Raw genomic sequence first — 27,792 nt, 5'->3', positions numbered from 1 at the left:
ATAATTATGTACTAATGCAACAACAACAACAACAACAAAAATTAAACTGTACACTTATGCAACAACAAAAAGAACAAAAAAAAATTAAACAGCGCGCTGAATAGGAAATGCTAGCAGCAGCAACAAACAACCGTTGACGGAAACTGCAAGCAGCATCTCTACCTTAGTGCGTTCGTTGTTAATCACGCTTGCAGTGTGTCGTACAGTAAGTGATTAAAACGATATGGAAAGTTATAAAACGATATGGATTTGCCAGAGTTGTGTTAGTTTGAACGCGATGTCAGAGGATCGATGCTGCTACGACTGCGAATATACACGTCGAGAAAACATCGGAGCGCAAGCTTAGTGTAAGGCGTTTACATCATCCCGTTTTGAACCTTACAGTGAGATAAAAGTTAATTAGAGAAACCATGGCCAGATTTTTGTAAATACCGAATATGTAGATTCTGCAGTCATGCATTCATGGAGGTGGTCAGAAGTTAAAACACGCTTCACAACTTGGTAAACCGATTAGCAACATCGCTTCGGCTTGGGTATTAAACTGTTAAAGTGAACGATGATTAAGTAACTGTCTTTAAGAAAGCATCAAAAACAACTTACTTTATGCAAAAGACTGCAGATACACTTCATTAGGAGCCCACCATTTCCATGTTTTAGAGCTCGCTGCAACAAATACAATCATAATGTTAAATATAATCTTGCGAAAGGTTGTTGTTTCTAGATTATTGGGTTTTAGTGTAATTATTCCCTGTACTGGAAGTTAATTCTTCCTAATTTCCAACTGGTTTTATGAAAAGATATACAGGAGCAGCAGGGATAAAAGTTTTGTGCTGGCAAATACCAGTTTCCTTGCGAACGAGGTATGATTCGGAAGTAGCTTAACCCACGTTCATTTTAGCATAACCATCAATCCAACGCCACCGGTATAGTGGAATCTGCAGTCGTGGTTCTCGTGTCCTATCACTTATCCAAGCTATTGCGCCATAAGTAGGCACTTTACATGGAGAAGATACCTTTGAAAACGCAATGGGGTCGTTTGGCCTTTGCTGAACAGTACTTTCCCGATGAACTGTTCCAGCAAGCCACTGTCTTACGCACGCGGCGCATTATTCGCAAGGAAGCTCCGCACAAACGCGAACCCATCGAGCTGACGCCCGATATCCAGCTGCGGCTGCGCAAGATCATCCGCCGTTTGCAGAGCAAGCGCTGGTACCTGCACGAGAAACGTGGTTTCAAACGCCAGGCACGCCAGCGAAAGCTTCAGCGGCGCGCTGATTTCGTGCAGAAGCAGAAGCAAGCCGAAAAAAAGGCCGGCGAAAAAGCGGGAAAGGACGGCAAAGGAAAGGAAGCGCCGAAAGCGACCACATCTAAAGGCAAACCGCCGACTGCTAACCAGACATTTCCGCCAAAATCGCGGAAAAAGTACAGAAAATGGCGGGAAGGGAGATACCGGAAATGGAACAAGACCAACTTTCGGTCGGAGTTTATCAGACAGGTATGCCAAATAATCTATTCGCGCAGGCCTAACCGCATGTGTAACCTCATTCTTAAGTGTCACGTCTGCGACCACTGTTAATATTCTGGTAAGCGGGGAACAACTCCAACAAAACGCGTTCGAATGAGAAATTTATTTGAAGAGAAACATAACTAATTTGCTGTTAGAATAACGCAGAATGCTTTCTTTTATGTTGTTCGCTGTCTGTTTAGGAATACGAGCACATGTACTACCGGGGTTCCCACCCCGGCACACGCCCTTTTCTGAGTCCCAGAGCTTCCACATATCGCCTTATCAGCAAGCCATATCTGGCTTCGAACAGCACAATTTAGCGTCCGAACGGCTGCCGGCAGTTTTTGAGCCGTCTCCGTACTGCAATGTCGAAAAACCATTAGGATCACTGGAAGCCAAGCGGCGCTTGACCAAACTGTACCAGAAACAGTGGGAAATTGAGAATTATGACCGACTGAACCGCAACCGTTTGGTCAAAGCCATGGCAAAACTCATCATCATGGCGAAAGAGAAGTACGATGCAGAGCAAAACCGAAAGAGTATCGACAAGAGCGCAGCGAAAAGCCATCAGCCAGTCATTCTGGCGTACCCGACGCAAAATAAACCTGGAGCGCTTACTTCTGGTTCGTTGTTTCCTAAAACTGCACGGGCTCGGTCTTTTTTTGGTTTTTCGAAATTTTGCGACTATTCTGGGACTGTATTTTTGCAGAGCAGGCTGAACGCGAAGCTGAAGTGCACGAAATACTCCGCAAACAGCTTCAAGAAAAGGTCCGGGAATTTCTCCAGAATGATCCAGCTGAACGGAACCGACAACTTCAGAAAAAAATGCTAAAGAAAGTTCTCCAAAATGCAGAAATAAAGAAAAATACATTTATCAACCGACCAAAAACATTCTATGACCACTTTATGCGTCGGCAACTCCAAGATCACACAGTTGCCAAAACCATAGAGAAGCGTCAGTTAATGGGAGCCACAAAGGCAGTTACCCCGTACTGTCGCTACTTAATTGGGTTTATCCCCGCCTCGAAGATCGTCTTACCCGGAAGCAAGATCATTCCCAGTCGACAACGCCATGGTCCTCGACCAATGAAACTCTTGTCGCGCATTTTGCCTCATCAACATGTCCACCCTAAACGGCCAGGACATAAACGGGAGCGTTACACCAAGCAGCGTGATCCCCACAAACCGATTAAAGAAAAGCCGAAAGTTAAGGAAAAGAAGGAAGATAAAGGGAAGGTCAAAGGCAAGCCGACGGCGGCTAAATCCAAAGGGAAAGATAAAGGCAAAACAACCGGCAAAGGCGGACCACCCAAAGACCCCGAAAAATACCGAAAATGGCACCGCCGACAGAAGCGGCAACGCCGGAAAAGAAAGTTGCGAAAGTGGATTCCCGATATCGAAAAACGAAGGAGGATCAAGATCGCTCAAGAAATATTGGATGAAAAAAATTTTTGCCGGCCAAAGCCAAGCAAGTACTTTCAACAAAATAAGTTTTATAAAGTTATCAAAATATTATAAAGAACGTAATCATGGTACAGATTTAAGAGGAATGCGGCAGCGGATTCGCGAACTGGAAGTTCAAAACGACCGAGCTACCCAGTTAATCGAGTATTTAACCCGCCGGAACGAGTACCTTCATGAGCAGTATACTGACTCCTATACTAAAAAACACAGCGAATACTTCGCTGTCTTCTCCGACTGGCGCTCCCACAACGACGAATGGTTCCACCTCAAGGACCAGATGGACGAAATCCAGTCGGCCATCCATGCCGAATCAAAGTTCTACGAGGAGCGCTGCCGCTCCATCATTGCCGAAACCACACAACTGGACCATTTGCTGCACAAAGAAATTTCCAACATTGAGATCGACTACATGGAAATATTGCAGTTTCTGCAGCAAGAACCCAATTGGGAGGTGCAGATCGCGCATCTGCAAACGCGGCCGTTGTACTATGAATTTCTATACGCATTTCGTGAGGCTGCGGAAGAGCAGAACTCTGCGTACATCAGTGACCTTTTGCAACGGCAAATGCATAAAGATTTCTTGAACTTGGCGCTTTTGGAACGCCGACGTATGCGTAAGCTCCTTCCCGATGCATGTAAGCGGGTGCTGGAAGAAAGAGGTTTACTGGCACAGGAACAGAACAAACTGCGAATGTGGTGTAATCGGCTGCAGCGGAGACGCGAAAAGGTCTTGTTGCCGCTTTTAAAAGCCAAGCGAATGCAGTGGGATAACGTTCGCTGGGAGAAGCGTCACGTGATTTGCCAACGCCAGCCAACCTTATGGAAAATTTTGGATAAGAAAAAGCGGCTTCGTTTCTTGCGGCCGGTTAATGGCGCAGCCGTCAGCCGGCTGTACAGGGCGGCGGGGCGCCATCACCAAGAACTGCGCGCCCAGATAACTGACGAGAAAAAAAAGCATCAAGAAAATCAAAACGACTTTCAAATTGAGCAGCGGAATTTAGAAGGATTCCGATCGCGCTTGGAACGGTTAAAACATAAACGTTGCACATTGGTGAAGCTGGTGGTTGAATTAGCGAATACTCTGAAAACAGCATTCGGTTTACCAGACGATTTCTTCTCTATACGCTGGGCGGCAAAACCTTGCGTGGTGCCGAACACCAATGAGCTTTTACGTCATGTCCTTGATAAACTGCAAAATGAAAAATTGCTGGAGCGTCATGAACCGGAAGAGGACATTCGGCATTTTGTTTCCGGTTTGGCTGGAATGGGTCAGAGCGTTAAATCCTTCTCGATCAAGGCGTTTGATAATCGTTCCTAAGCAACCTCCTCAAACAAGCGCAATAACCATTGATCAACTGACTGAGCGTTGTTTTTGCTGTAATTCATCCAGGCCGCCCTGTGATCCGTGCGACGTTGTTTCTTGGAATACCAGTCATCGTACACACGGAAACGAAGAGCCGATGAAACTGGGACCTAGTGTTTTCGCAGAGGATATGAATAAGCCTCAGAATGTGGCATGCAGGCCGCCGAAGATGGTAAGCTTTATTAAGACCCACGGAGATCCGGCGGTGATCAAGAAGGGCGGATGTGGAGCAATCAAAGGGAAGAACTGTGGAGCTCCTAGTCAAATGGACGCCGAAGGTATGGTCCCCTAAAGTATTGACATAATAATGGGGATCAACATTGAAAGCCTACTCTTTTTTTCCCGATGGTTAGAACTTATGGCCATTGAAGAAGATATGAACGACGAAGAGCAGCAGCAAGACGCTAAGAAGATCGCCATTTACTTAAGCGGTGACCTCAAGGAACAAATGTTTACCGACGTTACCGTGACCTCCAAAGACCATGTGTACAAGATCCACAAGGAGTACCTGTTAGCCTTTACCAACTACGATATTCCCGTCAAAGAAGGAGAACCCCTCCGTGACGCGCCATCTCTAAACCTGTGTGTAAGTACATTCGACACGCCCATTAATAGTCTAAGAGCCTGTGTACTTTGCAGGAGATTGATGGTGCTGACGTTGCCGCAGTGCTCCATTTCCTGTACTATGGCGAACTGAAGGCCAACATCCATAACATCCTCGGCATTATGGCGGCCGCCCATGCGATGGACTTGGTCGATGTGCCGGCTGTCATTCAAGAGTATCACGATAAACTTTTTGCGCCGCCAAATCAGACGAACATTATCGACTACGCCGTGTGTAAAGGAATGGAATGTTTGGAAGCGTACACGTGGAAAGTATTTGTCAGCTGCTTTTCGGAGCACGCTAACGGCTGTCACTTCCTTAACTGGGACGTGCGATGGGTCGTGAATCTCTTGTGTCATGATGACATTCCGATCTTGGTACGATAAAATGTTCGACCGCATTATACTATCGTTAAACGCATTTACCAATCGCTGTAACATCTGTGCCGTTGTAGACAGAACTGGAAGTGTTCGAAGCCGCTCGGTTGTGGATTAACTACCGTCTTGAGGAACGTACCGATCATGTGCGAACCGTACTGAGCTGTGTGCGTTGGGTGTACATGACGGCCGAGGAAATGGTTTGCTGCGAACGCGAAGATCCATGTCTGATGAACAGGCCGGAAGCCCACGAGCTGATCGCCGATGCCAACTTTTACAAAGTCATGATTCAGAAAGGCAAGAGCTGGCGCGAATTCAACATTAAACCTCCTCGCGGCGCCTACGCGGGCAACCACCCCGTGGAGATCCCCAAGGTACCCACCGGCAAATGCGGAGATCGGGCGACCTCTACCAACAGCGGCAAGTGCGGGCCCAAAGTGGCCATGGCATGTCAAACTAATTGCCAGAGACCCGCCGAGGACTCCAAGAAGTTTAAGTGTCCACCAGGAAAGGAAAAGGACCATTGCGGCAGCGGGAAAAAAAAGGAAGATAAGAAGGACGGCGGATGCGGGAAAGAGGATGCGCTGCAGCAGCAATTGCGGCTGCTTCCTATACCCCCGGAGAGCGATCTCTTCAGCACCATGTCTTACTTAGTCGCCGTCTACGTTGGTAAAATACGGTAGTTTATGCCATACTTTATTATGCAACCAAGTTATTTCGATAATACTGAGTTAAAACGGTCTACAGATAGTTAACCGAAACCATGACAGCACATATCTACACAGTTTCATTCGAGTGCATTTCGTGCTCGCTGTTTTCCGAGTTGCTTGTTGACGTAAAAGGCAAGTGCTATGCTGCTGCGTAAGCGTTCGCCACCCAGTTCATATCTGGGCAACGAAATCAGCGCTTCCAGTGCGGTTTCCACGGTGGCCTCTGTAGTACCCGTGTAGGCGATGACCTTTTTAGCCCACAAAGCTGCTGCTTCTTCGTTGTCTTCCTCCAAACAGAGCCCGGCCAACGAGCCCATCGCACAGATGTTGCCATGTTTTGCAGCAAATGTCAGATAATCAACAGCGAGTGGAAGGTTTACTGTAGTGCCCAGTCCGCACCAGTGCAGAAATCCAGCTTCGAATGCTCCTTCGGGAGAACCCTATAAATGACGCTGCTTTATGTAAGCAGCGTAAGGACTGCACTTAGCTTAGTACGCTTGCATAAAAGAAGTAGGCTTTTTTGAACATTCATGTTGACCTTATTTGCCGCCTCTTCATACCACTGCAGACTGCTTTCCCATTGGCTGGTGCGGGCGTAATATCGACCTAACATCATCTGGCAGCGAATACCCGCAGCATTCATCAACGGACACGAATGACCTACTGAGATAAAACATCTTTCAACAACGTTTCGATGTCTGTTACAAATCCGAAATACCAGCCTCATCATAGTGGAGAAAATCCGTCATATTATAACAGCACTCCGCTCCCTTGATCCACCATTTAGCCGCCTTGCTCGCATCCTGACCTTTAACGCCGCCTATCCACAAAGCCATTCCCAAGTGGTAGCCAGCAAGCTGGCCGTAATACAGTGCTGCATTGTGCTCGCAGGGATCGACAGTTTTGGGGATGCGGCGGAGAATGTCCTCTAGCAATTGTAGAGCGTTGCGCTCGTCTTTCATGGTCCCGATGCCTTGCTGCAGCATCACACTTTGGCAGTACTGAGCAGGTATGCTGCCGGACTGGGTCAGACGATTCACAAAAGCAAATGTCTCAGAGTAACGCTCTACAAACACATAACAAAACTGTGGGCCTAGAACCAGGTCCAGACTCTGGTTCTAGCCAACATAACATTTTGAATCAAAGCGCTAACGACTAGAGCAATAGGTAAGTATCTGTATATAAACAATTGAGCATCTAGTCATTAAACAAACTAATTAAAAGGAGTGACAGTCATTCTTCCTGTAAAGTGTAAAGCAAGAAAAGTAACATATGCTGATAGAGGAATGACGGAATCATCAAAATTGCGTAATAAATTAAAATAATAAATTATAAACTGCGCCTGATTACCTTGTGAAAGCAGTTCTGAGATGCGTCTCAATTGGATATATTCTTCGCTAGCTTTAAAGACGCGCCAACTATCTTGCGGAAGGTGCTTAGGGGTGCTGTCAGCGGAGTGAAGCAGATTGTGTGGCATACACTAGACTAGAAAAATTAATTATGTTTGCATATCCACCCATACGCATATGTACTGTGGGTGTAAGTGACTAAGTGTAAGCATAGTTTGTAGTCCACCGTAACATCATTACCTTCCTTAGGTGTTCTTTCTAGGGTGCTGATATTTGTTTACTATGGAATACGAGAACCCACAATTTTTTACCAGTCAGTCAAATCTTCAAAACCCTTGTTTTTATAAGAATAGTAGTAGCACAAAGATACAAACAGTTTTGTGATGTCTTCGGAACTCTATATAAGAATATACGAATAATAGTTACTAGTAACTAGTACCAGTGTCTAGTATTATTATAATAACAATGATGATTACAAAAGTGTTAAACTTTTAAGTAAGCTTGCAGTTGCAATCACTGTCACAGTGGCTCACTTTAATAAGTTCTAAATTCATACATAAAATAAGCACTGATAAATCTAATATCTATAGGCATGAAGTATCCCCTAGAGTGATAAAAGCAAGTGGCCCCGTTAACATTACATAATGATACGTGTAGTTAGAAATTAAAGCACAAAAAATTAAGTAGCTGCATGATATAATTATGGCAAACTAGATAAGTACTACTACCATTATAACGATAACGGCCGCATCGTGCTAGCTGTACGTGGCCATTGACAGTGTTGGGCCGGCCCGGGCCATGGCCCGTTGTGAACGTTAAATACGTAGAAAAACAAAAAATTTCATTGGGGTTTACTGAAATTTAGTAGTTTTCGATGAGTTTTTCTTAATTTTTACAGCATTAAACGTTTCTAGGCGAAAATCCGTCTATTTTTCCGTTGACATACCCGCTGTAGCCGCTTGCATAATGACATCCGGAAATCAAATATTACTGTGCTGCAAGACGGCCCGGGGACAGGTCGGGCCGCAGCCCGGATCGGCCCGCGGCCCGGGCCGACCCATCACTAGCCATTGAGTAAGCCTGCACAGTGCCGCTCTGCAGTAGTATAGGCTACTGGCCAGTAGCATAGGCTTCGCCAGTTACTGTAGAGCGGCACTGGCCTGCATTAACTTGTAACTCATGTGTGTTAGAATGAGAAATTAGTAAAACAAGACAGACTTTTAAAAGATAAACAATAACAACAATCAGTATGAGAAAAATTGATTAGCAGTGGTAACGACACTTGACAGACATACATGTTGATCGTCCTTAAATTTTGAATCAGCAACACGGACATTTTCATCGCCTGATTCTCTGATCGTATAACTTGTGGTTCCGGTTAAAAGTACGTCGACTTGTTGTTTCTGTCATGCTCAGAAGTTTCGCTTTGGTGGCTAGTTAAATTTTACAAAAGTAAGTACTTTTTAGTCCAGTAAGGAAAGCATCGTACGGATTGCAACCAGTATCTTTGCGCTACACTAAGAGGATTATCGGATTTTGAGAAAGAATGCATCCTCTACAATCCAGTGGATCGCACGGGTATGATGATCGCGCTGTTGTTTCTCCCAAGAAACCGTTCGAGATCAACAGCGAAGAATCTAAAGAAGTTCCAGTTCCGTGTGGCAACTGTGGACGCAGCTTTTCTGCAGAAAATCTCGTAAGGATTTGCCACTAACCATGTTATAACGAAGATTTGTTAGCACGCACCTATATATTCGCGTGCACAGCAGTAATCAATAATAATAATAATATTATTATAATAATAATAATATTGTTGTGATACTTCCAGGAACGGCACAAGCCAATATGTGAGCGGCTTAGTCAAAAGCCGAGACGTGAAGCTTTCAAAGCTATCGTCCAGCGTTTGTCCCACGTGGCACAAGAGAGCGCTGTACAAACCATCATTCACGAGGCGCTGGTCAATAAGCCAACTCCAGCGCCTAAAGTAGCCAGTCCACCACTTGTGCCTGCAAAACCTAAAGGTCACATGGTTCGTACTGGCAATGCGGTAAGATGTGCAAGCTTCGACAGTTTCCTCATCAATTGCCGATGTTCTGCCACTGTTATAGGGAGCGGACCTGTTTCTAGAGCAGCAGAAAGGTATAATCAACTGCGGCGGAATTTGGTACACATTGGTTAGTTCGATTCATAGGACAGTTTACACATAAATCGCGTATGCTACAAAATGCAAGACCAAAGTACATAATAAAACCCGCAGAGTCTGCCACTGTAAAGCGCATGTTGAGCAAATAGGAGTTTCAGGTCTGCGACGGTGTTCGGGCTGCGAGCGCTCCTTCCGCACCGAAGCCTACGAACGGCACGTTCCATTCTGCGAACGACATCATTCACAGATCTCTCGTCATAATCCAGCCGCGGATCCCAAGCTCGACCTTCTGAAACGTCGTATGAAGGTCTGCCAGTGCACTGCTCTGTTTTTTATGTACAGAAGCGGTATTTCCTTGGTTGGTGTTGTAATTCCAGTACCGACCACCGAAACCAAAAAGCGGTTCCAAAGAACGGACGTTGGCTGCCCGGAAAACACAGAGCTCGGTGGATACCGGCTCGCGCAATCTGCAAAACATGATGATGACGAAGAGCCGCTCTACTATGCTGTCCACATACACATCTGTCTCGGAGAAGGTCAAAACAAAGAATCCAGGGAAAGAACAACATGGAGAGTTTGAAGGGAAGGTGACGGCGCTGATTACGAGCGCCGTAACAAAGACAAAGTCGTTAATGCCGGAAAAGCAGCGCCCACCTGGTCACATGTCTTTTACAAACCACAGTCAAAAACAGAATGACGTCGTTCATCCTGTGCTGCAACCTGCGGGCGATGCTTCCAGAACCAGGTAATCTGCGTAAGCGGCTGCTGAACTTATTTTTGACATTGAAAACGCGAGATGATCGTTGAATATCACCCCGAACATCTTCGGTAGTTTCCACATTGTAGGATAATTTCGTCTCCCGTAGTCCGCTGCGAAAAAGAACTCCCGCAGTTTGCGTCAGCGCGGAAAGACCGGGACGAAACTGTGAGCCGCAAAGGGATGGATTTTTTCCTACGCCCGGCTGTTAGCACAGAGGGCATGGCATGGGACGACGAAAGATTTTTTCAACGGAACGCTGGAACGTATTGCTTGCCGCCTATGGACAAACGTCCCTGTGTCCGATTGACGGATATCATTCCAACTTATTCAGTACAAATGAGAGTGTGATTCGATGAAGGGACACTTGGACAATATCTGAGTTCAGCCGGGATCTTGGAGGCAGGAATGCACTGAAACCCTGCGTGAGGCACCGGTGTAAGTGCTTATTCATTGTACTACCGCTGACCGTCTCTGGATGTGCTTTTTGTACCAGAGTCGCGGGTATGTAAATATGATAACTACTGCTTCGAGAGCGGAGTGCTGAGTGACAGCTAACTAGTAATCGAAGTGGCGAAACCGATGTAAGCATGAGGCCATGAGCTCGATGTACGAGTATTTAAAGCGTTCGCTATGGGAAAAGCATAAGGCGTTTGTAACCGTTTATTTCGTCCCATTAAAATGATAACATGTTTTCTTACCTTGACGATACTAATTTTCATTTGTCTGAAGCAGTGGTGTTTGTAAGGACTACTCTGCGTATTATTTTATGCAGCAACAACTATATTTATGCAACAACAACATGAACAACCTGATAGATAGTAGATACGGGTCCCGTTTGGCAGATGTATTGTACAGAATTATTGTAATACAAGAAACGGCTTCGGCTTTGCCTCCGCGTTTCTTGTGGTCTGCGGTCGGTTTCTCAAATGATTTTGATTAATTTAGTCTTACTGTGTGCACTATTTGCGATCACTGTATGCACTACACAGTGGTGTTACTTCTGTTCTTTACCACTTATCACGATTTTCGCTCAAGAAAATGACGGTAGTTTGGTTACTCACTCTCGCAGTCGGCTCTGCGCATTGGACAGTAATGGAAACTGGTCACTCATTTTCTGCAGTGAGCAGTAGTGGTACTTAAGTTACTCACCACCGCTCGTTTTGTTACGTACCCACATAGCGAGCGGTGCGCAATAATTATTTCCAGTAGGGCGGTCACCCGCTCTCCTACCGTCCTCTGCAAACGAAATAGTGGTACTTCGGTTACTCATTATGTGCAATTCCAGTAGTGGTACGTAGCTAAGTTACTTACTCCTTCGTCACCACTTGTTTGGTTACTCGCTCACCTGGCGAGCTCTGTGCACTGGAGAGTAGTGGTAGTGCGGTTACTCACCCATCTATCGGGCTAGTAATTTGATCACTATATTTGTACAATAAACAGTAGTGTTAGTTCGGTAACTCGTGATCCGAACCCCAGTGACCGTACCCCCGTGACCGTAGTGTCCAAATTAATACCCGTTTTCTTAGGAACGATAGTTGTTTACGAAGCAGTTTTATTTTTACAAGCTCAACCTCGGCCTCCGGCCTCGGTTGAGAATTTTTAGAACTGAAGAAAGTGATGTGGTAGTTTTATAAAGATTTAGGAAGCGGAATTTAATTGGATCGGAAAAGTGGTTTGTTTTGGATTATACAAACGGTATATGTACACACGTTCCGTTATAATTAACGGAACGTTCATCGGTAAGCGGTTGGACGAAGTGTATTACGTAGTGAAGTGATTTACTGCGTGATTTTCTGTTTCGCCAATGTATTCTTATGTAAAAAACCGACTAAAAGGCGACCAGCAAAAAAAAACGGAACGTATATACATATACTTCAATTTATTGAGGTGCCATCGGTAAAATCGTCGTCAGCAAAGAAGGTTGAGCCAAATAACATATCAGCCAAAAATGTTAATAATAATATATCAGCCAAACACCTCCTCGTCCATCTGACAAAAAATTCCTTTTTTTGAATAATCGGCCAAAATCATTCCACCTCCGTCTAACCTAAAAATCCCTGCCCCTGTGTCTGCCGGCGAAAATCCCTACCCCTCTGTTCTAACAGGCGAAAATCTCTACCCCTCTGTTCTAGCAGGCGAAAATCCCTGTACTTCTATCTAACCGGCGAAAATCTCTACCCCTCTGTTCTAACAGGCGAAAATCCCTGTACCTCTATCCGACCTGCGAAAATCCTGTACTCCTATCTAACCGGCGAAAATCCTGTAGTTCTATCTGACGGACGAAAATCTCTGTACTTCTACCTAACCGGCGAAATCCCTGTACTTCTAATTAACCGGCGAAAATTTCTGTACTTCTATCTCCGGCTAAAATCCCTGAACTCCAATCTAACCGGCGAAAATCCTGTAGTTCTATCTGACCGTCGAAAATCCCTCTACTTCTATTTAACCGGCGAAAATTCCAACCCCTCTGTTCTAGCAGGAGAAAATCCTTGTACTTCTATCTGACCAGCGAAAATCCTGTACTCCTATTTGGCCGGTGAAAATCCTGTAGTTCTATCTGACGGACGAAAATCCCTGTACTTCTACCTAACCGGCGAAAATTCCTGTACTTCTAATTAACCGGCGAAATCTCTGTACTTCTATCTGACTGGCGAAAATCCCTGTACTTGTATCTGACCGGCGAAAATTTCTGTACTTCGATCTCCGGCTAAAATCCCTGAGCTCCAATCTAACCAACGAAAATCCTATAGTTCTATCTAACCGGCAAAATTCCTGTACTTCTAATTAAGCGGCAAAAATTCCTACCCCTCTGTTCTAACAGGCGAAAATCCCTGTACTTCTATCTGACCGGCGAAAATCCTTCCCCTCTGTCTCACCGGCAAGAATACCATCGGAAATTATATCTTCCAGTCGGGAATTTGCGCATCACTGGGACATTCATTGTTCTCACCGTCTTCCCTACTTTTTGTTAATACGTACTTATGTTAGTTTTTGTATGTACCTTGCCCGTTAAGGTACAGTTATCCTTTTCTTCTTTCCGCCAATGTAAAATGCCGCTCACATAATAATATGTACGTGTTTGCATTTTTGTTCGAAAAGTTATACATTTGCGCCAATCATCTATTGGTTACTTTATGTTAAGCCAATCAGCGAAATTCGTTTTGGTAATGCTTTGTAATTCGAATTACGAGAAGATCGAAAAACCAAAATCATAAGGACAGATAACATGAATTAAGCGTTTTTCAAGCTATCGTGGGAAAATCAGCGCCGAATAGATAGGAGGAAACTAAAGAAAAACGGCGAAGTTAGCTCTGTATATAAATAATAGTAATTATAAAAACATATGCATGTACAGAACCAGGCTACCAACCACGTTAATTACTGTTACATTAATCAGTCCATTTTACGTTATGCCTTTCCGTATTTTTGTATCTCCACTTTATCCACAATATTAACGGTACAGTGCTCTTCGGCTCATAATTGTCGTTGTACCGCATGCTGTTAGTCAGCGGTTTTCGTTCGAAACGATTCGCATTTCCGCCAATCCAATTTTAATTTCTAAAGGTAAGCCAATCAGCGAAATTCGTTTCGAACGCGTTTCGTGAATCGGAGGACGAAGTTATTTAAAAACGAAAGTCGTTGACGCAAACTACATGATTTTAAAGAATTTTGGAGCTGTCGTGAAAAAATGGGTGGCGAACGGTGTAGGAGGAGTGTATTTTTTTAACGATAAAATTTGCATTCCCGTAAAATGAACCAGCCGAGTGGCCGAGTGGACAAACTGAGTATGTGGCTTAACAATATGCATATGTTCGTACGTATGCCTTGTGTCAGCGGTTTAGGTTCGAAAATTAGGGGCCATCCATAAATTACGTAACGCCAAAATTCACGGTTTTGAATACTCCTCTCCCCTCTGTCACCAATGCTAACAAAACTGAGATCCCCCTCCCCTAAGCGTCACGTAATAAAATCAAAACCCGTCCATAAGCTATACCATTGTGACGTCATAATTGTAACAGAACGTAACAAATTTTTTAAGGCCCCCCCCTTCTCCTTTGTCATAAATGGTAACGTTTCAAAGACTCCCCCCTCCCCCTGCTGGCGTTACGTAATTTATGGATGGTCCCTTACGCATTTCCGCCAATCCTCTGTTACTTTCTAATGATCGACCAATCAGCAAAATTCGTTTTGGAGCCGTTTCGTAAATCGGAGGACGAAAAGATTGAAAAACGAAAGTCGTTGCCGCAAACTACATGATTTTAGGGATTTTTTTAGCTATCGTGTAAAAATTGGTGACGAACGGTGTAGGAGGAGGTGTTGGCCGAAGAAACGGCTCAGTTGGCTTTGTATATATAATAATGAACTGTTCTTTGAGTCGATGTACGTGGCAGCGGTAATACTTTGCAATCCATGTAATTATCAATTTTTTTCTATGTATGGTTATTTCCATTGTGAACAGCCCTTTTTGTATTAATTGTGATTATTAATATTATAAAATTAGCTTTTATTGGTAGAGGTCAATTACATTTGGGTAACCGATGCGCGTCGGGTAACGAAGAAACGCGTAAAAAACTATCCATGACTCAGCGACAAAATTATCGTCCAATCGTAAGTCGAGTACGCTCCGTGCCAAGAAAGAAATTGAACACCGAAGTGGAACTGAAAAACTCATTTTAATGTTGTAATGTGGTAAATGTGGCATTACGTCAAAGAAGTTAATTATGAGTTTTGTAATGTGACTTTGGGTCGTTGGTTTTACTTTTGTTCCAAACTCCAAACACACACAAATTTTGTCGATCTGTGCAGGAGAGTTACGAGTTACTCGTAGTTTGGGTAATGGTTAACGCTTACGCGGACAAGTAAGCTGAAAACCCACCTCAGATTTTGTAACTGCGAATCAGAATGTTTACTTGTTTACGCGCTGTTACGTCACATTTTTTACGCGTTTCCCGTTACCCGGCGCGCAACGTTACCCAAATGTAATTGACCTCCACCATTATTCATTGCACCTTGTGCTTTCAGCTCTACCGGCACCAGCGTCTGTGCACAGGAGCTGGAGCGGATAATTACCAAACAAAAAGCGTGTAACACAGTTTCGAGACGCTTAATCGAATGGCGTTAGCAGTTTTTCGGTTAATTTTTTGGTTTGTTCTGACCAGATCGTACGGGGTTTTCCGTTGTAAATTGTAATATAGATCTTTTCCTTGATATTATTAAGATTTAACGAATTAATCACCAAAATGTGGATACAAAATCTATAGAATTTTATTAGTAATCCCTCCGTTTAACCAAAAATTTGTTGCTACGCTACTACTACTTGTTCGCTGAAATTGTCATGTGGCTGCGATTTTGGCGTAATAAATAAAAACAAATGATATAATTAGGCAAAAGCGTTTTTCTGGTTTATGAATGGCTTAGTAACAACGTGAACCCCCGTTCCGCTAATATTGCTGCTTATTTGGCAAGCAGAAACAGCTGACAAAACATCTGGATGATGGCATTCGTTACTTTGTAAACGCTGCTCTTTTTAATTGGAGCTGGTCTTTTATGGATCCGATTTTTAATGATTTTACCGATTTTTAATGATTTTTTACCGATTACCGATTACCGATTTTTAATGATTTTTTTGCGAAGCTGTGCGCTACGCACTCCAGTTTCAACACGAATGCATGCAGTTCCTTATGGGTAGACAGCGTAGCTAGACTCATCGTTACTGGAATTCCTGAACCAACCCAACCCGTTTCCGTGTGAAGGATGAGCGGAAGGTATTGCGGCGACCTCTCGTCGCTGATGGACGACTGTCAGGGGGCCGGTCTTATGCAGCTGGAAGTGTACTACAAGGACCTGGAGTGCGAACTCGAGAAGGCCCTCAAGGAGCGGTTGGGGGTCATCACGCATCTGCGGGAGATGGACGATGAGATGGCCCGCATCGACGGCGAGAGCGCCGTTCTCGTGCAAGAAATAGAGCAAATGAAGGTTCGTGGCACACTCTCCACATGCATGTGCACAAATCCATTGTGTTAACTTTTGACCGACTGAACCTAGACACGTACAAAATCAGTTTTTTTCTTGGGATCTTGTTTTCGTTGGTTTGTTGATGAGTGATTTAACTGATTCCCATGTCTAACTTGTATTTCCGCTAGTCTAGCCTAACTGACGTCGAGGACATCATCGAGAAATTAAAAGAACGCTCCAGTGAGATGGCGCTGCAAGCCGACCGGGCGCGGGCCCAGTTGGCCGATCGTCGCCAGAAAGAGACGGCCATGCAGTTCATGGAGGGGGAGAACCGTATCAATCGGCTCAAAGGCGCGCTCATCGATCTATACGCTGAACAGTTGGTTCTTAAAGCGGGCTTTCTCACCTTCGCCGCCTCACTGAAAGGTGTATCACGCAAAGCCCGCATTACACGGGAAATCAACGAACAGACCAAGCAGTACATCAAGGATTTCCCCATACTGAAGGCGGAGATTTTTGAACTGCGGGAACGTATCACTACTTTCAAAACGGCCACCGCGGAGTTGACGGTGACCTTGCGCGACAAATTCGAAGCGGAACGCCAGCAGACGTACGCCACGGCCAGGGAGCACAAGTATCTCTGCCAGCTGTACGATGAGGAAGCAAAAATACTGGACCGGTTGGACGCCGATCTCAAGTTGCAACTAGACTCCGCGACAGAGGTTGGTGACTTTTTGGAGGGTGCACCGTTTATCGACCGTGATAAATTACGTTGTGGAATATAAGAAGTTCAATTACATAGACTATTGTATTAAAAAAATACATTAACTACAGAAATGAATTAGTTCCCCAAAAATATTTTTTTAAAAGTAAATTTGAGAACAGTTTATACTGATTTTTGTTGCAGATTGCTAGCAAATTGACCATGGAAATGATGGAGAATGAAACTTATTTTAAATCCCTGCAGAGCCGGCTGCAAGCCGCTCTGGACCGCGAAAGTAAGAACACCTTGGCCTCGAAATTTCGTAAACGTCGGTCCTTTGCGGACATATTGCCGGGCCACAAGGGTTCCACCACCGGGGGCACCTCCCTGGGCGGCGATACAGGTTTCTTCGCCAGCATCAGGAAGACGTGCGTCAAGTGCTCCGTCCCGGTAGGCACCAGCAACTGCCCAGGCTGTTCCACCACCGCGTCCATACCGGCGGCCGCCCGGAAGAACCTCATCCAGCCCAAACCGGACTGTGATCAGAAGCGTGCCGCCATGAAAGCCCAGGTTAAATATCTGGAGCACAAGATCCACCAGTTGGAGATGGAAGTGTACATTTCCAAGATGAACGTGGAGATCCAGATGCTGCAGACGTCTTTGAAGATCGAGCTGTGGAAGAAATCGGGACAAGTACCGCCCAGTGTGCAGTTATCGGGAATGCTGGATTAAACAACGGATTGCTTAAGCTTGTATTGCACCATCGTCTAACCGGCTGACGGCCAGTTTTGAGGGAAGAGCTCCTCAAATGCGAGATCAGCAAAAAGTTGCAAGCGCACGCCTTGATGAATAAGGAGCGGGATTTATGGAGTAAAGGAGCCTTGCCTCCCAGTTAGTAAACAGCAGAGATCAACGTTTTTTCATCGGCAACCTCGGCTTACTTTCAGAGATCAGACTGTTTCAACAAAGTCGGCCGTCAATTTTCATCGCTTACTACAGTGGTCCGGCTAAATATGTGCTGGCAAAAATCATGGCCAACTGCGTTTGGTGTTTTATGATCTTTTTACACGATCACACGCCTTGCATTAATGTTTAATTCGTCCTCTTCACGGCTGTTTGTAAGCGGAAAGCCGACCAAATCTTATTTCCAAGACAATAATTAATATTTCACTCAGATTTTAGGCTAACAATAAATGAACTCGACCTACTTTAAGTAATACCATTACTGTTTGATCGAGACTGAAGAATATAGTAAAACAAGTTTCGCATGTTCGTTGCTCGCGCCGGATCAAATCATACAACCATTTTGCAAACGCCTGCAAACCAACCAAATTCAAAACGTGTTATCACCACCATTCAGTCGAGCTCTTTATCCAACATTAGTCCAGCTCGGCATGCTCTTCCTCCAGCAAATCTCTTAATCGTGTCCTCGTTGTGGTGCAGACATTTGCCATTTCCATCTGGAACTTCTGAACCACCTATCAACGTACAACTAAAGGTAAACATTTCTGTATGATATAGTAACCGACTTATCGATAAATGCACCTTCTCCAGATCGGCACGGGACAGAACGTAAACCTCACAGTTGTCGGTGGCACGCACCGTTCGCGATGCCGGCCAGTCGATCAGGACCGCCTGCCAGTTAATGTGGCTGCCGTGCCGGATGACCCCAATCTCTACTCCCGTCTCCACCTCGACGGCCTCGCCGCGATGCAGGAAGTAGATCTCCTGCACCAGATCGCCCTGTTGAATAATGAAATCTCCCGGGACGAACTGCACTTGGTGTAGGTGGGCGCTAACCATACGGATGAAGGCGTCCGACGCATCACGAAACAGCGGCAACTGCAAAGGTGTTGCTTAAAAAAATCAGCCCCAGCATACCCCGATTTAGTCAGCACACTGGAGTTTAACAAACTCTAACCGAATATGCGCATGAACTGCAATATGTTTCTGTTCGTAGGCATCCACTACAGCGAATTATGATGCTAGAGTACAACTGCTTTTATAGGCCTTTTGCTTAGATATGAGACCTACTTGTCGCAAGTCGCGGTTGTGTACAGCGAAACCAATTTCCGTTCGCAGGCAGAAGGGAGCGTCACTGAGAACAGAGGCAATGTCATTGATGCCACGACTGATTATCCATAGATAGTTAAAGTAGTTCTGTACGCGATCGATGATGGGTTTACTGGCATGCTGATCCAGAAGATATGTTTTTATCGCTTGAAACTGGCTCTCAAAGTTCTGCCGACTGATTTCAGCATTGGCTAGCGCCGAGGCAATATCGCCGATAATGAAACCAAACAGGCATTTTCCTACAATCTACAACAGTACACCGAAAACGATAAAATTATAGGAAAGATCGCCAAACTGACTGCAAAACTTTATAGGAAAATGTTAATGAAATTAGGGAAAATATTGTTGCCGAAAATCACCTGGACGATGCAGGAAAAAATCCTGGATAAATTAGTGGGCGGAATGATGTCGCCGTACCCGGTACTAGTCGCTGTGTTGGCCACCCAATAAAATGACGTCACATACGCTTGTTCTGCCGTATGGTTATACACCAGCAGCGTATTCTTAATCCACGATTGCGGATTACAGTATCCGTGCGGGCAAGCGATATAATACGCGACTCCCGTAAAAAAGTGCAACCACAGCGCCAATTGCGTAAAGGAAAACGTTAACCGCACCGTTAGCATGTTAATGTCCAGTTCGCTCAACCAGTTCTTAAAGAACTCTTGAATGCGCAACAATCGCGCCGGTATGCGTAATAACCGTAGATAGCCCCAGATTTGAGGCTGGATCTCCCCGGGCGCCGTCAACGCGAAGATTTCATAAGGACAACAGGCGAAACAGTCCAGGAGAAGGCCATTGCGGCTGCGCAAGTATCGCTGCCGAATGGACACCGGGATCATCACCTCGTTGCCGAATTCATCCAGAAACCCGGTTTTTAGAGTCAGAATGATGTTGAAGAGGAATACCACTTCGAGAATGTAGTTGGCTGCGTATAACTCCATGCCGTAGCTGTTAAAGGACGGCTGGAATAAGATCAGCATCACCGAAACCGTCCGTAGCCCCATCATACTGAATTTGCTAAAGTAGCGAATAAATTTGTCGTCTGGGCGGAAAATATGGCGGACGGCCTTATCCAGGCGGTCTCGGAGTGGTACCGTCTCGGGTGGGCGGTAGATCAGGGAATTCTGCAGGGTCTTCTTATGCGGCCGCTTTTCAAATAGTAGCTGGTTTTCTGTTTCCCGTTCCATGCTCTCCTTAGCCTCATCCATCAGGCGTTCTCGGACTTCTGGGAAGTGCTCCAGGACGATGTCGAAGTCGTTCTTGGTGATGAAGTATAGGTCGCTGTTCTCACGTGCTCGGTAGCTGGTATTTGCTTTTTGATTGGTAAGAAAGGCCACCTCACCCAGGATACGGCCAGAGCGGACAATGGCAGGGGAGACCTCGCCGTTGGTATAAATGAGGTCCATGGTGCCGCGGTACAGGAAGAACAGATCAGCACCGATGTCGCCGCAGCGGATTACATACTCGCCTTCAATAATATACAGCGGACGGATTATGGCCGCCAACATCTTTTTGAACCCAGCGGGAGTGTTCTTAAAGATCTGAATCTGCTCGATGACCTTTTTGTACAGCTGCAGTGCCAGTTCCCCGGTGAGGGACGGCGGAAGGCCGACGATCAGAGTCTGCGGATCAACGCCGTGTGTCCTCATCCACAAATATTCATAATACCTACAACGCAGAAATAACCGTTCAGGAAGAATCAGTTTATTAAAAACAAACTTCAGTTAGTGCTATTATTATCAACCTTGCAATACATTATTGCTATTGTTAATCATGCTGTTGTTCAACTATTTTTTAATTAATTAGTCCCACTATCTTCTCAGTCTTTCATCTTACTTGACCACTCTTTTTCGTAGGTTTTTTCCCAGCCGTTCATGCAGCATATACTGCTTGACCGCCACCAATCTCTCAAAAAACCGTGAACGTTGCGCATCACTATTGGCCTGCGCCGCCGCAATGCTAGCCACAATGTACCCGTAAAATATATTCCCGGAAATCATGGAGAAAAGGAACACCACCTGCTCCAATTGATTAGTAGCGTAAAGGTCACCATAGCCGGTGCTCGTCGTGGTCGTCACCGCCCAGTAAAAACTAGCGACAAAACGTGTCCAGTTGTCGGTAGTCTCGTCGATGCCGCCATTGTGCAAGAAACACTGGCCAAGGCACACGAGTGAAGTGTCCAGGTTAATGTAACCGTCAGCGTCTGGGGCCGGGCTCGTGACCGCTTGGCGTTTGACCCGTGACAAGTCGCTGTGCCGGGTAAAGTGCGATGTCCAAGGACGGCGTGTGAGCCCTACAGTGCTAATATCGTCGATGTAGTCGGGGAAATCGATGTCCAGCTGAATGTTCAGGTCGGACTGGGTCTTGTTCTGAATTTTGAAATCTGTCAACATTCGAGTAAAACAATGCAAAACATGTTGACATCAAACAGAAAATTAATATTATTCGTAAGAAGCAGTGAAATGTGTTCGCACACGTATTAAATTTTTGTCCCATTTCTTAACATCCATGCCAGTCACTTAAAGCACACGCCAGTTGGTTCATAAAAATATACTGTGAACCTGAATGTTGGTGATATTTCTGGCACACCTTGGTAAAACCTACCAAGCCTTACATCAGCATACTTTTAGCATGCATTATCATGCATTGTACATTCATTGTCACTGCATGCGTTGTACTCGTACATCTAGATCTGTATTGTACAATGTATGTCAATCTGTGCATGCTCCGGCAACGGCTGGTGCAGCCGGCAATAAGGATTTAGCCGTAACTAGTCGGAATCAGTTCAGATCATCGACTGTAGCGACCAGACCATCAACTGCGACGACCATCAGCGACCGCTCATCTCATTAAAGTTCCATTTAACATGGTTATGTATTCACTCGTAGGAGGTACAGAGTATTTCTACACATGTTCATTCGTTTATCCTACATATTATATTAGCACGGGAGGGGAGTTATCCAGAATACTAAGTCTTGTTTATACTCCTATTTGAAACTCAGTTAAGTGAGTGAGTCAGTTCTACTCTAAGGGTTGATTTTCACGGTTGACTGGATTAACAGAATTATCATAAAACTAGGAAAATGCACGTTGGCGTGCATTGGCAGACCGGAGCGCAGAATGCAGCTTTTCGCTTGTGCAAATGATAATCAATTGTAACTTACAATTAACATAATCAATAATTTCCACTTCCAGCCAGCAACATTTTCGTAATGACCTTTCGTAACAACCTTTCGTAACGGACACAGATATATTTTTGCATTGGTGCTGAATTAAGAGGACCTTCGCTACGCTCCGGTCGATTATGTAGATACCGAGCAATTGCTACTATTGCTGTTCTCACACTTACAGCATCCCGCGGACGTTATTGCACATTTATTGGGCAGACACTCCAGCGTGACCGGAATGCAAGTGATGAAGGTAATAAAAACAATGAAATAAATGCAGTATTTCTTCAGGAGTAACGATGACGTGTCCACCTTTATGTCGGCTTCCATGAAGGAGAAGGCCAGAGGGATGCGGTAAATCTGCAGACAGCGATTTAATCGGCAGTACATAACCCAGTGCAGGATCTCCGCACGACTTAGTCCATCCGGCACCAGGAGCATGAAGAATTCAAAAGGAAATAACGCTATGAAATCCATAAAAAAAGTGGAACTCAGGTAACGCTTCGCGGTCATCAGTGGATGCGTCACCACAATGTTCATATCTAAATAAATATGGCGATCTTTGTTTATTCAACTTCTTTCGGTAATAGCCTGGCACAACCGACTAACCATTGGCGTACTGGATGTGGAATTTCAAATACAAATCAGTGATCGCGTAGAGATCCAGCGCGTACAGCACGCCGAAATAGAACCTACAAGGGTGATCTTTGGTAACGTACTCGCAAAGTAGTCACGCTGGCATTTACCAATCATCAATTTGGAATGCGGTCTGTACCATGGACAGGACAAAGAGCAAAAGGCATTCGGCCAGCCGAATGCGCTCCCACACCAAGAGGAAAGTCCCATCCATAGGCACGGTGTACGACATCAGCAGTCGCGTCAGATACGCCGCCCATCGCGACACGTGTACTGCGTTAAGGTCCTCGCGAAAATGCAGTTTGCGTTTCTCGCTGTCGGTCAGGCGGGTCGGGGACTGCTGTTTTCGCTTCTTGGCGTAGGGTTTGGCTTGCTTGGCTGCTTCCACGAGGTTTTCATAATAATCGCCATCCTGGGAATAAACAGTTTTGTTTCTGCAGGGTTTGATAATTGTAAATGCTAAAATTCATGGAGATTTCTAAAAATAAACGGCAATAATACGTAATACGAAATATCCATGGTGTTTTTGTGATCAAACCCAGGAGGCACTCGTTAAAGTCTGAAACCAACCTCTGAAATGCGATTCATCTGATGCTGCAGCCACTCCACACTGGTCGCCACGTAGTCAAACGCCGGTCGCGGTATAGCCAGAACTTCGCAGTGCGTGATTGTCTTGACGCTGATAATTTCATTGCGATTGAAGATGAAACCAATCTCTCCAAAGTACATCCGCGGATGCAGGATGCCGATGCACACACCTTGCTGCTCCGGGTGGAACATGCTGCAGAATCCCCGCCGGATGACGAATAGCTCATCGATGAGGTCACCCGCTTGGATTATGTATTCACCTGGCGGGAAGAGGTACCGGCGCACCGCGGGCGCAAAGTTCTTCAGAATCCGCTCTTCGATATTTTTGAAGATAGGTACACCGGCCACCAAATGGATAAGATCGTCAACCTACGCATCGTGACTTCTGTTAGCAAACCCAATCTTACCCAATTAAGCTTATGGATGGCTTACCTGAATCTCTTCGGTTAGGTGCTCCGGCATATCCTCACACATGTTTTTCACTCCCGGGATTTCTTCACCTTTGCTCATGGTCCACAGCAGCGCCACAGAATCAATGGCTCGATCCTGGACAATACGCGCCAGTTTGTTGTACTCCATGAATTTCATCATGGCGAACAGGCGATCTTGAAATTCCACCCGCGGTGCATCCATGTTGGCTATCGTTGCCGTCAGCACCGCCAGGCAGTAACCGTACATCAGCACCCCGGCGATCATGACGACATTGCACACCAGCTGTTCAATGAGCGAATGCGGATACAGATCACCGTACCCAATGGTGGTCATCATAGTGACGGCAAAGTATAATGCGGAGGTGTAGCGGTAATCCGCCGGTGAGTCAGTGTTGCTGATATTGGGCGGGACGGCCGGCGGCCAACTGTACTTGGGGTCATCGGCGCAACGTTCCGGTGAGCAAGCGCTGAGGAAAAGAAGCACCGTGCAGATCTGCGTGGCCAGCGCGATATACAGCATGAACTTTACGATGCGGACGGAGGCAGTGGAAGTGTCGAGGTTGGCTGTCATCTGGTCGAAGAAGCGCGGCAGGGTCAGAACACGCAGGATGCGGTTCAGTTTCAGATAACTGAGCAAGGACCACTGGGTGTTGCTGGCGATGCCGATAGGGGCGAAAACGTCCAGCGGCAGAACAGCCAGAAAGTCCGTGTAGCACCCTACCGAATACCGACCAGTGACTTGTACGGCATAGCGTGACGTCAAAAACACTGTAAACATCGTTTTGGTACATACCCCAGGTATTCATATAAGCGCGCGCCATGGCCTTATGCTCGGTGATCTTTCCATTGGCTGTCACGATCTGTGTGACAAACTTGAACCCATAATCCACCATAAACACAATGTCCACGATGTAGCTCATGGCAAGAATCACCATTCCGACCGGTGTCGTTACCAGCTGATTGTAGCTCTGGAAGAACCCGACGTACGTATAGAGAAAAAACGTCACCAGCACCAGGAACAGCATCATGCGCTGCCAAAAATAATAGAACAGCCCATCGGGATCGATGCTCAGCTCGAAGAATGCAATTTTGAGTCGGTGATAACGGGAGATTAGCCGCCGACTGAATGAGCCCATATTGTACTCCACCATCTCGTCCATGGGGTCGCGAATCTTGAAGAGCTCCATGGAGTTGGACACCTTCAGCGTTTCCTGGGGGCGGTCGATGTTAAGGGCCGTCATCAACGGCCGGAGATTGATGCCCATCTCGGCTTTCAGTTCTTCCATCTTGGCGGCGAGTTCTTTCTGCTGTTTCTTGCGCTTGACGGCTTCATGATTGTCCGTGTGAGCCAGTAAGCCTTCTTCCACTTTCTGCTGCGCGACGCCTGTTCGCTCTTCCGCTCTTTGCTGTTGAAAGTTGACACTTTATATCATTCAGTCAAAGCAGCTGAAGAAAAATGTTAACGAACACCACAACAAGGATACTTCGAAGTATACAATACGTGCAGTAATGAGTAATCCGAATAGCTCAGATCATTCTCACCCGCAATTCATCGGCAATATCAGGATATGATTGTAAACAGTCCATTAGATCTTCCGTTCGCAGTACTACGAGGTCGCAGTGGGCAATAGCGCGTACGGTGAATTTTCTGGGCATTCGGGTGATCAGGTTGATTTCGCCGAATAGTTTGCCTGGTTTGAACAGTATCACCGGCACTTCGGTTTCGTCATCGCTTAACACTTCCAGTTCACCATTCTGGATGTACACCATTAGGTCGCTTAAATCACCTTTCTTCATGATTGTCTCCTTGGGTAGCGCCAACATCGGGCGAAACTTCAGGCTGAGCATTCGGAGAAAACTCGCGCTGATATCCTGTAGAGCAACGTGGATATGTTAAACGAGAAGAGGAAATTCCTATAGCAAAACTTGCTCTGTGACAAAACTAAACGATAATAGAACTTCTAAGAGGTTGAAAAACAAGGTAACAGAACACTTTCCCATAACAAAAAATAGATTTTCCTTGTTACGGAGTGCTCGATATCGCAGCCACTGCACATATGCACAAATAAACCGTAGCGGAATAACAGTAAATACCTGAAATAAAGGTGACTTATCAATGATACGCCCGCTTAATTCCATAGCAATTTCTGATCGCAGTGCAAACGGCAGTTGATCAAACAGGCCCGAACTGCTCATGCCTTTACTCCGCTTCCACAGATAATCGTAAAAATCCGTCACATTCCGTACCAACTCCGTGGACTGATTCTGATCGCGCAGGTACTGCGTGATGGCCGCCACCCGGTGCTTATAGCGAAACTGAATGGTGTCGAAGTTGGTCAACATAGACGTAATCCCGCCCTGAATGATCCCAAATAAGACAATCATCCCTGCCAACTGAGCGACAACAGAGAAGACCATTTCCGGAAAGGTTATGGCGTGCACTTCACCTAACCTGTATGGCAACAATTACACCTCATTGCTGATAAACTTCAAAGAGTACGGCATATACAGTACTGTAAATTAGCTACGGAAAAAGGTCAACGTACCGCATACCCGACGCTGGTGGTGGTCATGACCGCCCAATAGATGGAGTAGTAGTATTTCTCCCCAACCGTGGCGTTCAGCCGCACGTATCCTGATTCCGGTCCTCCAAGGCCGTGATCGAAGCAGCCAGCGTATATGTTTTTATTGGGCGAGGGGGCGCTCTCCGGACCGTACAAAGAGGTTCCGTTGAGCGGATCAGCGCCGCTGAACACCCATGATGGCGCCGTGCACAGGGGCATCCCGTCTTGAACTTCGCTCCAGTCGTGGCAGGGGATCAGGAACCAGATACAGGCCGTGATGTGCAGCATCAACCACGAGAGAATGGTGTAATAGGCGGCGCGGATCGTTACGAATGAGGCGCCCACTTCGGCCTCCAGCGCATTAAGAAACTATACCAACAAGATAACGCGTCACAATAACACGGCATAGTTGGTCGACCATGCTTGATGTTTTATTTCCTTTTAATCTCGAGGCGGAAAATTGAAGGATTCCTGTTACTACAGTAGGGCGCTCACTCTTAAGCACTTTTAGCAAAGCTATCAATAGAGGATTTTGTGCCCGCGCTTGCTTGTTGGCATTCAATGTCTGCTGACTACTATCCGTTCAAATTAAAAAATGCAGGTGTTTCTAGACTCACCCGAAATGTCTTGTATCCACACAGCAGGCGATTGCACCGCAGGAAGGCTAGAAACGGCATCTTCATCTGCTCGGACACAGTGATAGACAGTGCCTCCAAGGGCGCCACACTCAGCAGATCCACCATGAACCACGACCATAGATAGGCGTCCAGTTTGGAGTTGCCCTTTCGCAGTTCCACGTTCCGCTGGTCCATCTTGTAGCGCTTAACCACACTGACACAGATATCGATGACATTACATACATCCAGCACGTACGTTATGGCTAGCAGGGAGTCCATGAAAGGCGCAAAGGTAGCCTGTGTGCTGATTAAAGTAAACTGCAAGATAGCGAGACCAGCGATGAACCCGTCCCACAGACGGAAGAGATGGCTGCGCCGCCGCCGTTGTTCGTACGCCGACCAGCCCCACTCGATGTGCTCCTTGGATCCGACATGCGTCACCACTTTCATCGAGTAGTGGCGCTGGCGCTGTTTGACCGGGTCCGGGTCGTCGGAGGTGGCGGCATCATGGGGTCGGTGCGCTACGCCGTGATGGTGGTGCTTCTTGCCTTCCACCATAGTCAGTACGAATTGTGCGCTATAAGTGCTTACGATGCACCTCTACTACCATTTCAGATTTCTCGGGACTCGCAGGTATGCAGCAACATTCTTATGGTTTATATCGGAACTTGTACGGCACGGTACCAGTTAATCCTATCTACACAGGAATTTTTGATCACAGCACACACTCACAGTTAACGCTGAGTTTGGCTCAAACCTACGCGCTTTCCATATAGTC

At 45.9% G+C, this 27,792-nt stretch overlaps 5 protein-coding genes across 16 annotated transcripts; 3 read left to right on the top strand and 2 right to left on the bottom strand.

Moving 5' to 3' along the window:
• The first annotated feature begins 77 nt into the window (after nt 1-77).
• Nucleotides 78-4,354, top strand: LOC129590517 (uncharacterized). 2 transcript variants are annotated; one of them, XM_055485786.1, is made up of 5 exons: nt 78-347; nt 899-1,482; nt 1,673-2,130; nt 2,217-2,975; nt 3,046-4,354. In XM_055485786.1, exons 2-5 carry the CDS (start codon nt 1,001-1,003, stop codon nt 4,287-4,289), a joined length of 2,943 nt encoding a protein of 980 aa, XP_055341761.1. In that variant the 5' UTR covers nt 78-347; nt 899-1,000; the 3' UTR covers nt 4,290-4,354. The 2 variants fall into 2 exon arrangements, with proteins under 2 accessions (XP_055341761.1, XP_055341762.1); XM_055485787.1 differs by lacking the exon at nt 78-347 and having other exon boundaries at nt 1,299-1,495; nt 1,708-2,130.
• A 12-nt stretch (nt 4,355-4,366) lies between these two features.
• LOC129590586 (kelch-like protein 3) lies at nt 4,367-5,998 on the top strand. The gene is made up of 4 exons (XM_055485887.1): nt 4,367-4,612; nt 4,688-4,920; nt 4,974-5,315; nt 5,393-5,998. Exons 1-4 carry the CDS (start codon nt 4,432-4,434, stop codon nt 5,996-5,998), a joined length of 1,362 nt encoding a protein of 453 aa, XP_055341862.1. The 5' UTR covers nt 4,367-4,431.
• A 12-nt stretch (nt 5,999-6,010) lies between these two features.
• On the bottom strand, nt 6,011-7,877 carry LOC129590597 (LRP2-binding protein-like). 3 transcript variants are annotated; one of them, XM_055485913.1, is made up of 5 exons: nt 7,615-7,877; nt 7,376-7,510; nt 6,744-7,091; nt 6,564-6,688; nt 6,011-6,465 (listed from the first exon to the last, which is right to left on the bottom strand). In XM_055485913.1, exons 2-5 carry the CDS (start codon nt 7,500-7,502, stop codon nt 6,103-6,105), a joined length of 963 nt encoding a protein of 320 aa, XP_055341888.1. In that variant the 5' UTR covers nt 7,503-7,510; nt 7,615-7,877; the 3' UTR covers nt 6,011-6,102. The 3 variants fall into 3 exon arrangements, with proteins under 3 accessions (XP_055341888.1, XP_055341890.1, XP_055341889.1); XM_055485915.1 differs by having other exon boundaries at nt 6,564-6,685; XM_055485914.1 differs by having other exon boundaries at nt 7,376-7,505.
• Nucleotides 6,225-18,205, top strand: LOC129590596 (zinc finger C2HC domain-containing protein 1A-like). 6 transcript variants are annotated; one of them, XM_055485910.1, is made up of 10 exons: nt 6,233-7,034; nt 8,842-9,070; nt 9,203-9,421; nt 9,483-9,513; nt 9,676-9,824; nt 9,895-10,262; nt 10,364-10,778; nt 15,300-16,253; nt 16,421-16,954; nt 17,140-18,205. In XM_055485910.1, exons 8-10 carry the CDS (start codon nt 16,032-16,034, stop codon nt 17,665-17,667), a joined length of 1,284 nt encoding a protein of 427 aa, XP_055341885.1. In that variant the 5' UTR covers nt 6,233-7,034; nt 8,842-9,070; nt 9,203-9,421; nt 9,483-9,513; nt 9,676-9,824; nt 9,895-10,262; nt 10,364-10,778; nt 15,300-16,031; the 3' UTR covers nt 17,668-18,205. The 6 variants fall into 6 exon arrangements, with proteins under 6 accessions (XP_055341887.1, XP_055341885.1, XP_055341883.1 ...); XM_055485908.1 differs by lacking the exon at nt 6,233-7,034 and adding an exon at nt 8,566-8,758 and having other exon boundaries at nt 10,364-10,712; XM_055485907.1 differs by lacking the exon at nt 6,233-7,034 and adding an exon at nt 8,566-8,758.
• LOC129590595 (uncharacterized) lies at nt 18,020-27,779 on the bottom strand. 4 transcript variants are annotated; one of them, XM_055485903.1, is made up of 15 exons: nt 27,015-27,779; nt 26,387-26,766; nt 25,928-26,285; nt 25,376-25,705; nt 24,627-25,239; nt 23,835-24,550; nt 23,385-23,771; nt 22,925-23,226; nt 22,788-22,870; nt 22,361-22,720; nt 20,848-21,394; nt 19,368-20,679; nt 18,970-19,254; nt 18,481-18,777; nt 18,020-18,413 (listed from the first exon to the last, which is right to left on the bottom strand). In XM_055485903.1, exons 1-15 carry the CDS (start codon nt 27,570-27,572, stop codon nt 18,315-18,317), a joined length of 6,627 nt encoding a protein of 2,208 aa, XP_055341878.1. In that variant the 5' UTR covers nt 27,573-27,779; the 3' UTR covers nt 18,020-18,314. The 4 variants fall into 4 exon arrangements, 3 of the variants coding, with proteins under 3 accessions (XP_055341878.1, XP_055341879.1, XP_055341880.1); XM_055485904.1 differs by having other exon boundaries at nt 18,538-18,777; XR_008690751.1 differs by lacking the exon at nt 18,020-18,413 and having other exon boundaries at nt 18,702-18,777; nt 18,970-19,033; nt 19,102-19,254.
• Nucleotides 27,780-27,792: the final 13 nt, after the last annotated feature.

This window comes from Paramacrobiotus metropolitanus, unplaced genomic scaffold (genome assembly GCF_019649055.1).
Source record: "Paramacrobiotus metropolitanus isolate TYO unplaced genomic scaffold, Prichtersi_v1.0 Parri_scaffold0000040, whole genome shotgun sequence".
NCBI lineage: Eukaryota > Metazoa > Tardigrada > Eutardigrada > Parachela > Macrobiotidae > Paramacrobiotus > Paramacrobiotus metropolitanus.
This window is presented reverse-complemented; position numbering and strand designations above follow the sequence as displayed.

Coding starts and splice junctions, on each gene's coding strand:
- LOC129590517 (XM_055485786.1), top strand. CDS start 1,001: ATGGAGAAGATACCTTTGAAAACGCAATGGGGTCGTTTGGCCTTTGCT. Junction 1,483..1,672: donor AAGACCAACTTTCGGTCGGA/GTTTATCAGACA, acceptor AGAATAACGCAG/AATGCTTTCTTTTATGTTGT. Junction 2,131..2,216: donor ACCTGGAGCGCTTACTTCTG/GTTCGTTGTTTC, acceptor GTATTTTTGCAG/AGCAGGCTGAACGCGAAGCT.
- LOC129590586 (XM_055485887.1), top strand. CDS start 4,432: ATGAAACTGGGACCTAGTGTTTTCGCAGAGGATATGAATAAGCCTCAG. Junction 4,613..4,687: donor TAGTCAAATGGACGCCGAAG/GTATGGTCCCCT, acceptor CCCGATGGTTAG/AACTTATGGCCATTGAAGAA. Junction 5,316..5,392: donor ATGATGACATTCCGATCTTG/GTACGATAAAAT, acceptor GTGCCGTTGTAG/ACAGAACTGGAAGTGTTCGA.
- LOC129590597 (XM_055485913.1), bottom strand. CDS start 7,502: ATGCCACACAATCTGCTTCACTCCGCTGACAGCACCCCTAAGCACCTT. Junction 7,092..7,375: donor CTCAGAACTGCTTTCACAAG/GTAATCAGGCGC, acceptor ATGTGTTTGTAG/AGCGTTACTCTGAGACATTT. Junction 6,466..6,563: donor ATGAAGAGGCGGCAAATAAG/GTCAACATGAAT, acceptor CGTCATTTATAG/GGTTCTCCCGAAGGAGCATT.
- LOC129590596 (XM_055485910.1), top strand. CDS start 16,032: ATGAGCGGAAGGTATTGCGGCGACCTCTCGTCGCTGATGGACGACTGT. Junction 16,254..16,420: donor AAGAAATAGAGCAAATGAAG/GTTCGTGGCACA, acceptor TATTTCCGCTAG/TCTAGCCTAACTGACGTCGA. Junction 16,955..17,139: donor AACTAGACTCCGCGACAGAG/GTTGGTGACTTT, acceptor TTTTTGTTGCAG/ATTGCTAGCAAATTGACCAT.
- LOC129590595 (XM_055485903.1), bottom strand. CDS start 27,572: ATGGTGGAAGGCAAGAAGCACCACCATCACGGCGTAGCGCACCGACCC. Junction 22,721..22,787: donor CCACATCCAGTACGCCAATG/GTTAGTCGGTTG, acceptor ATATTTATTTAG/ATATGAACATTGTGGTGACG. Junction 18,414..18,480: donor CCCGTGCCGATCTGGAGAAG/GTGCATTTATCG, acceptor GTACGTTGATAG/GTGGTTCAGAAGTTCCAGAT.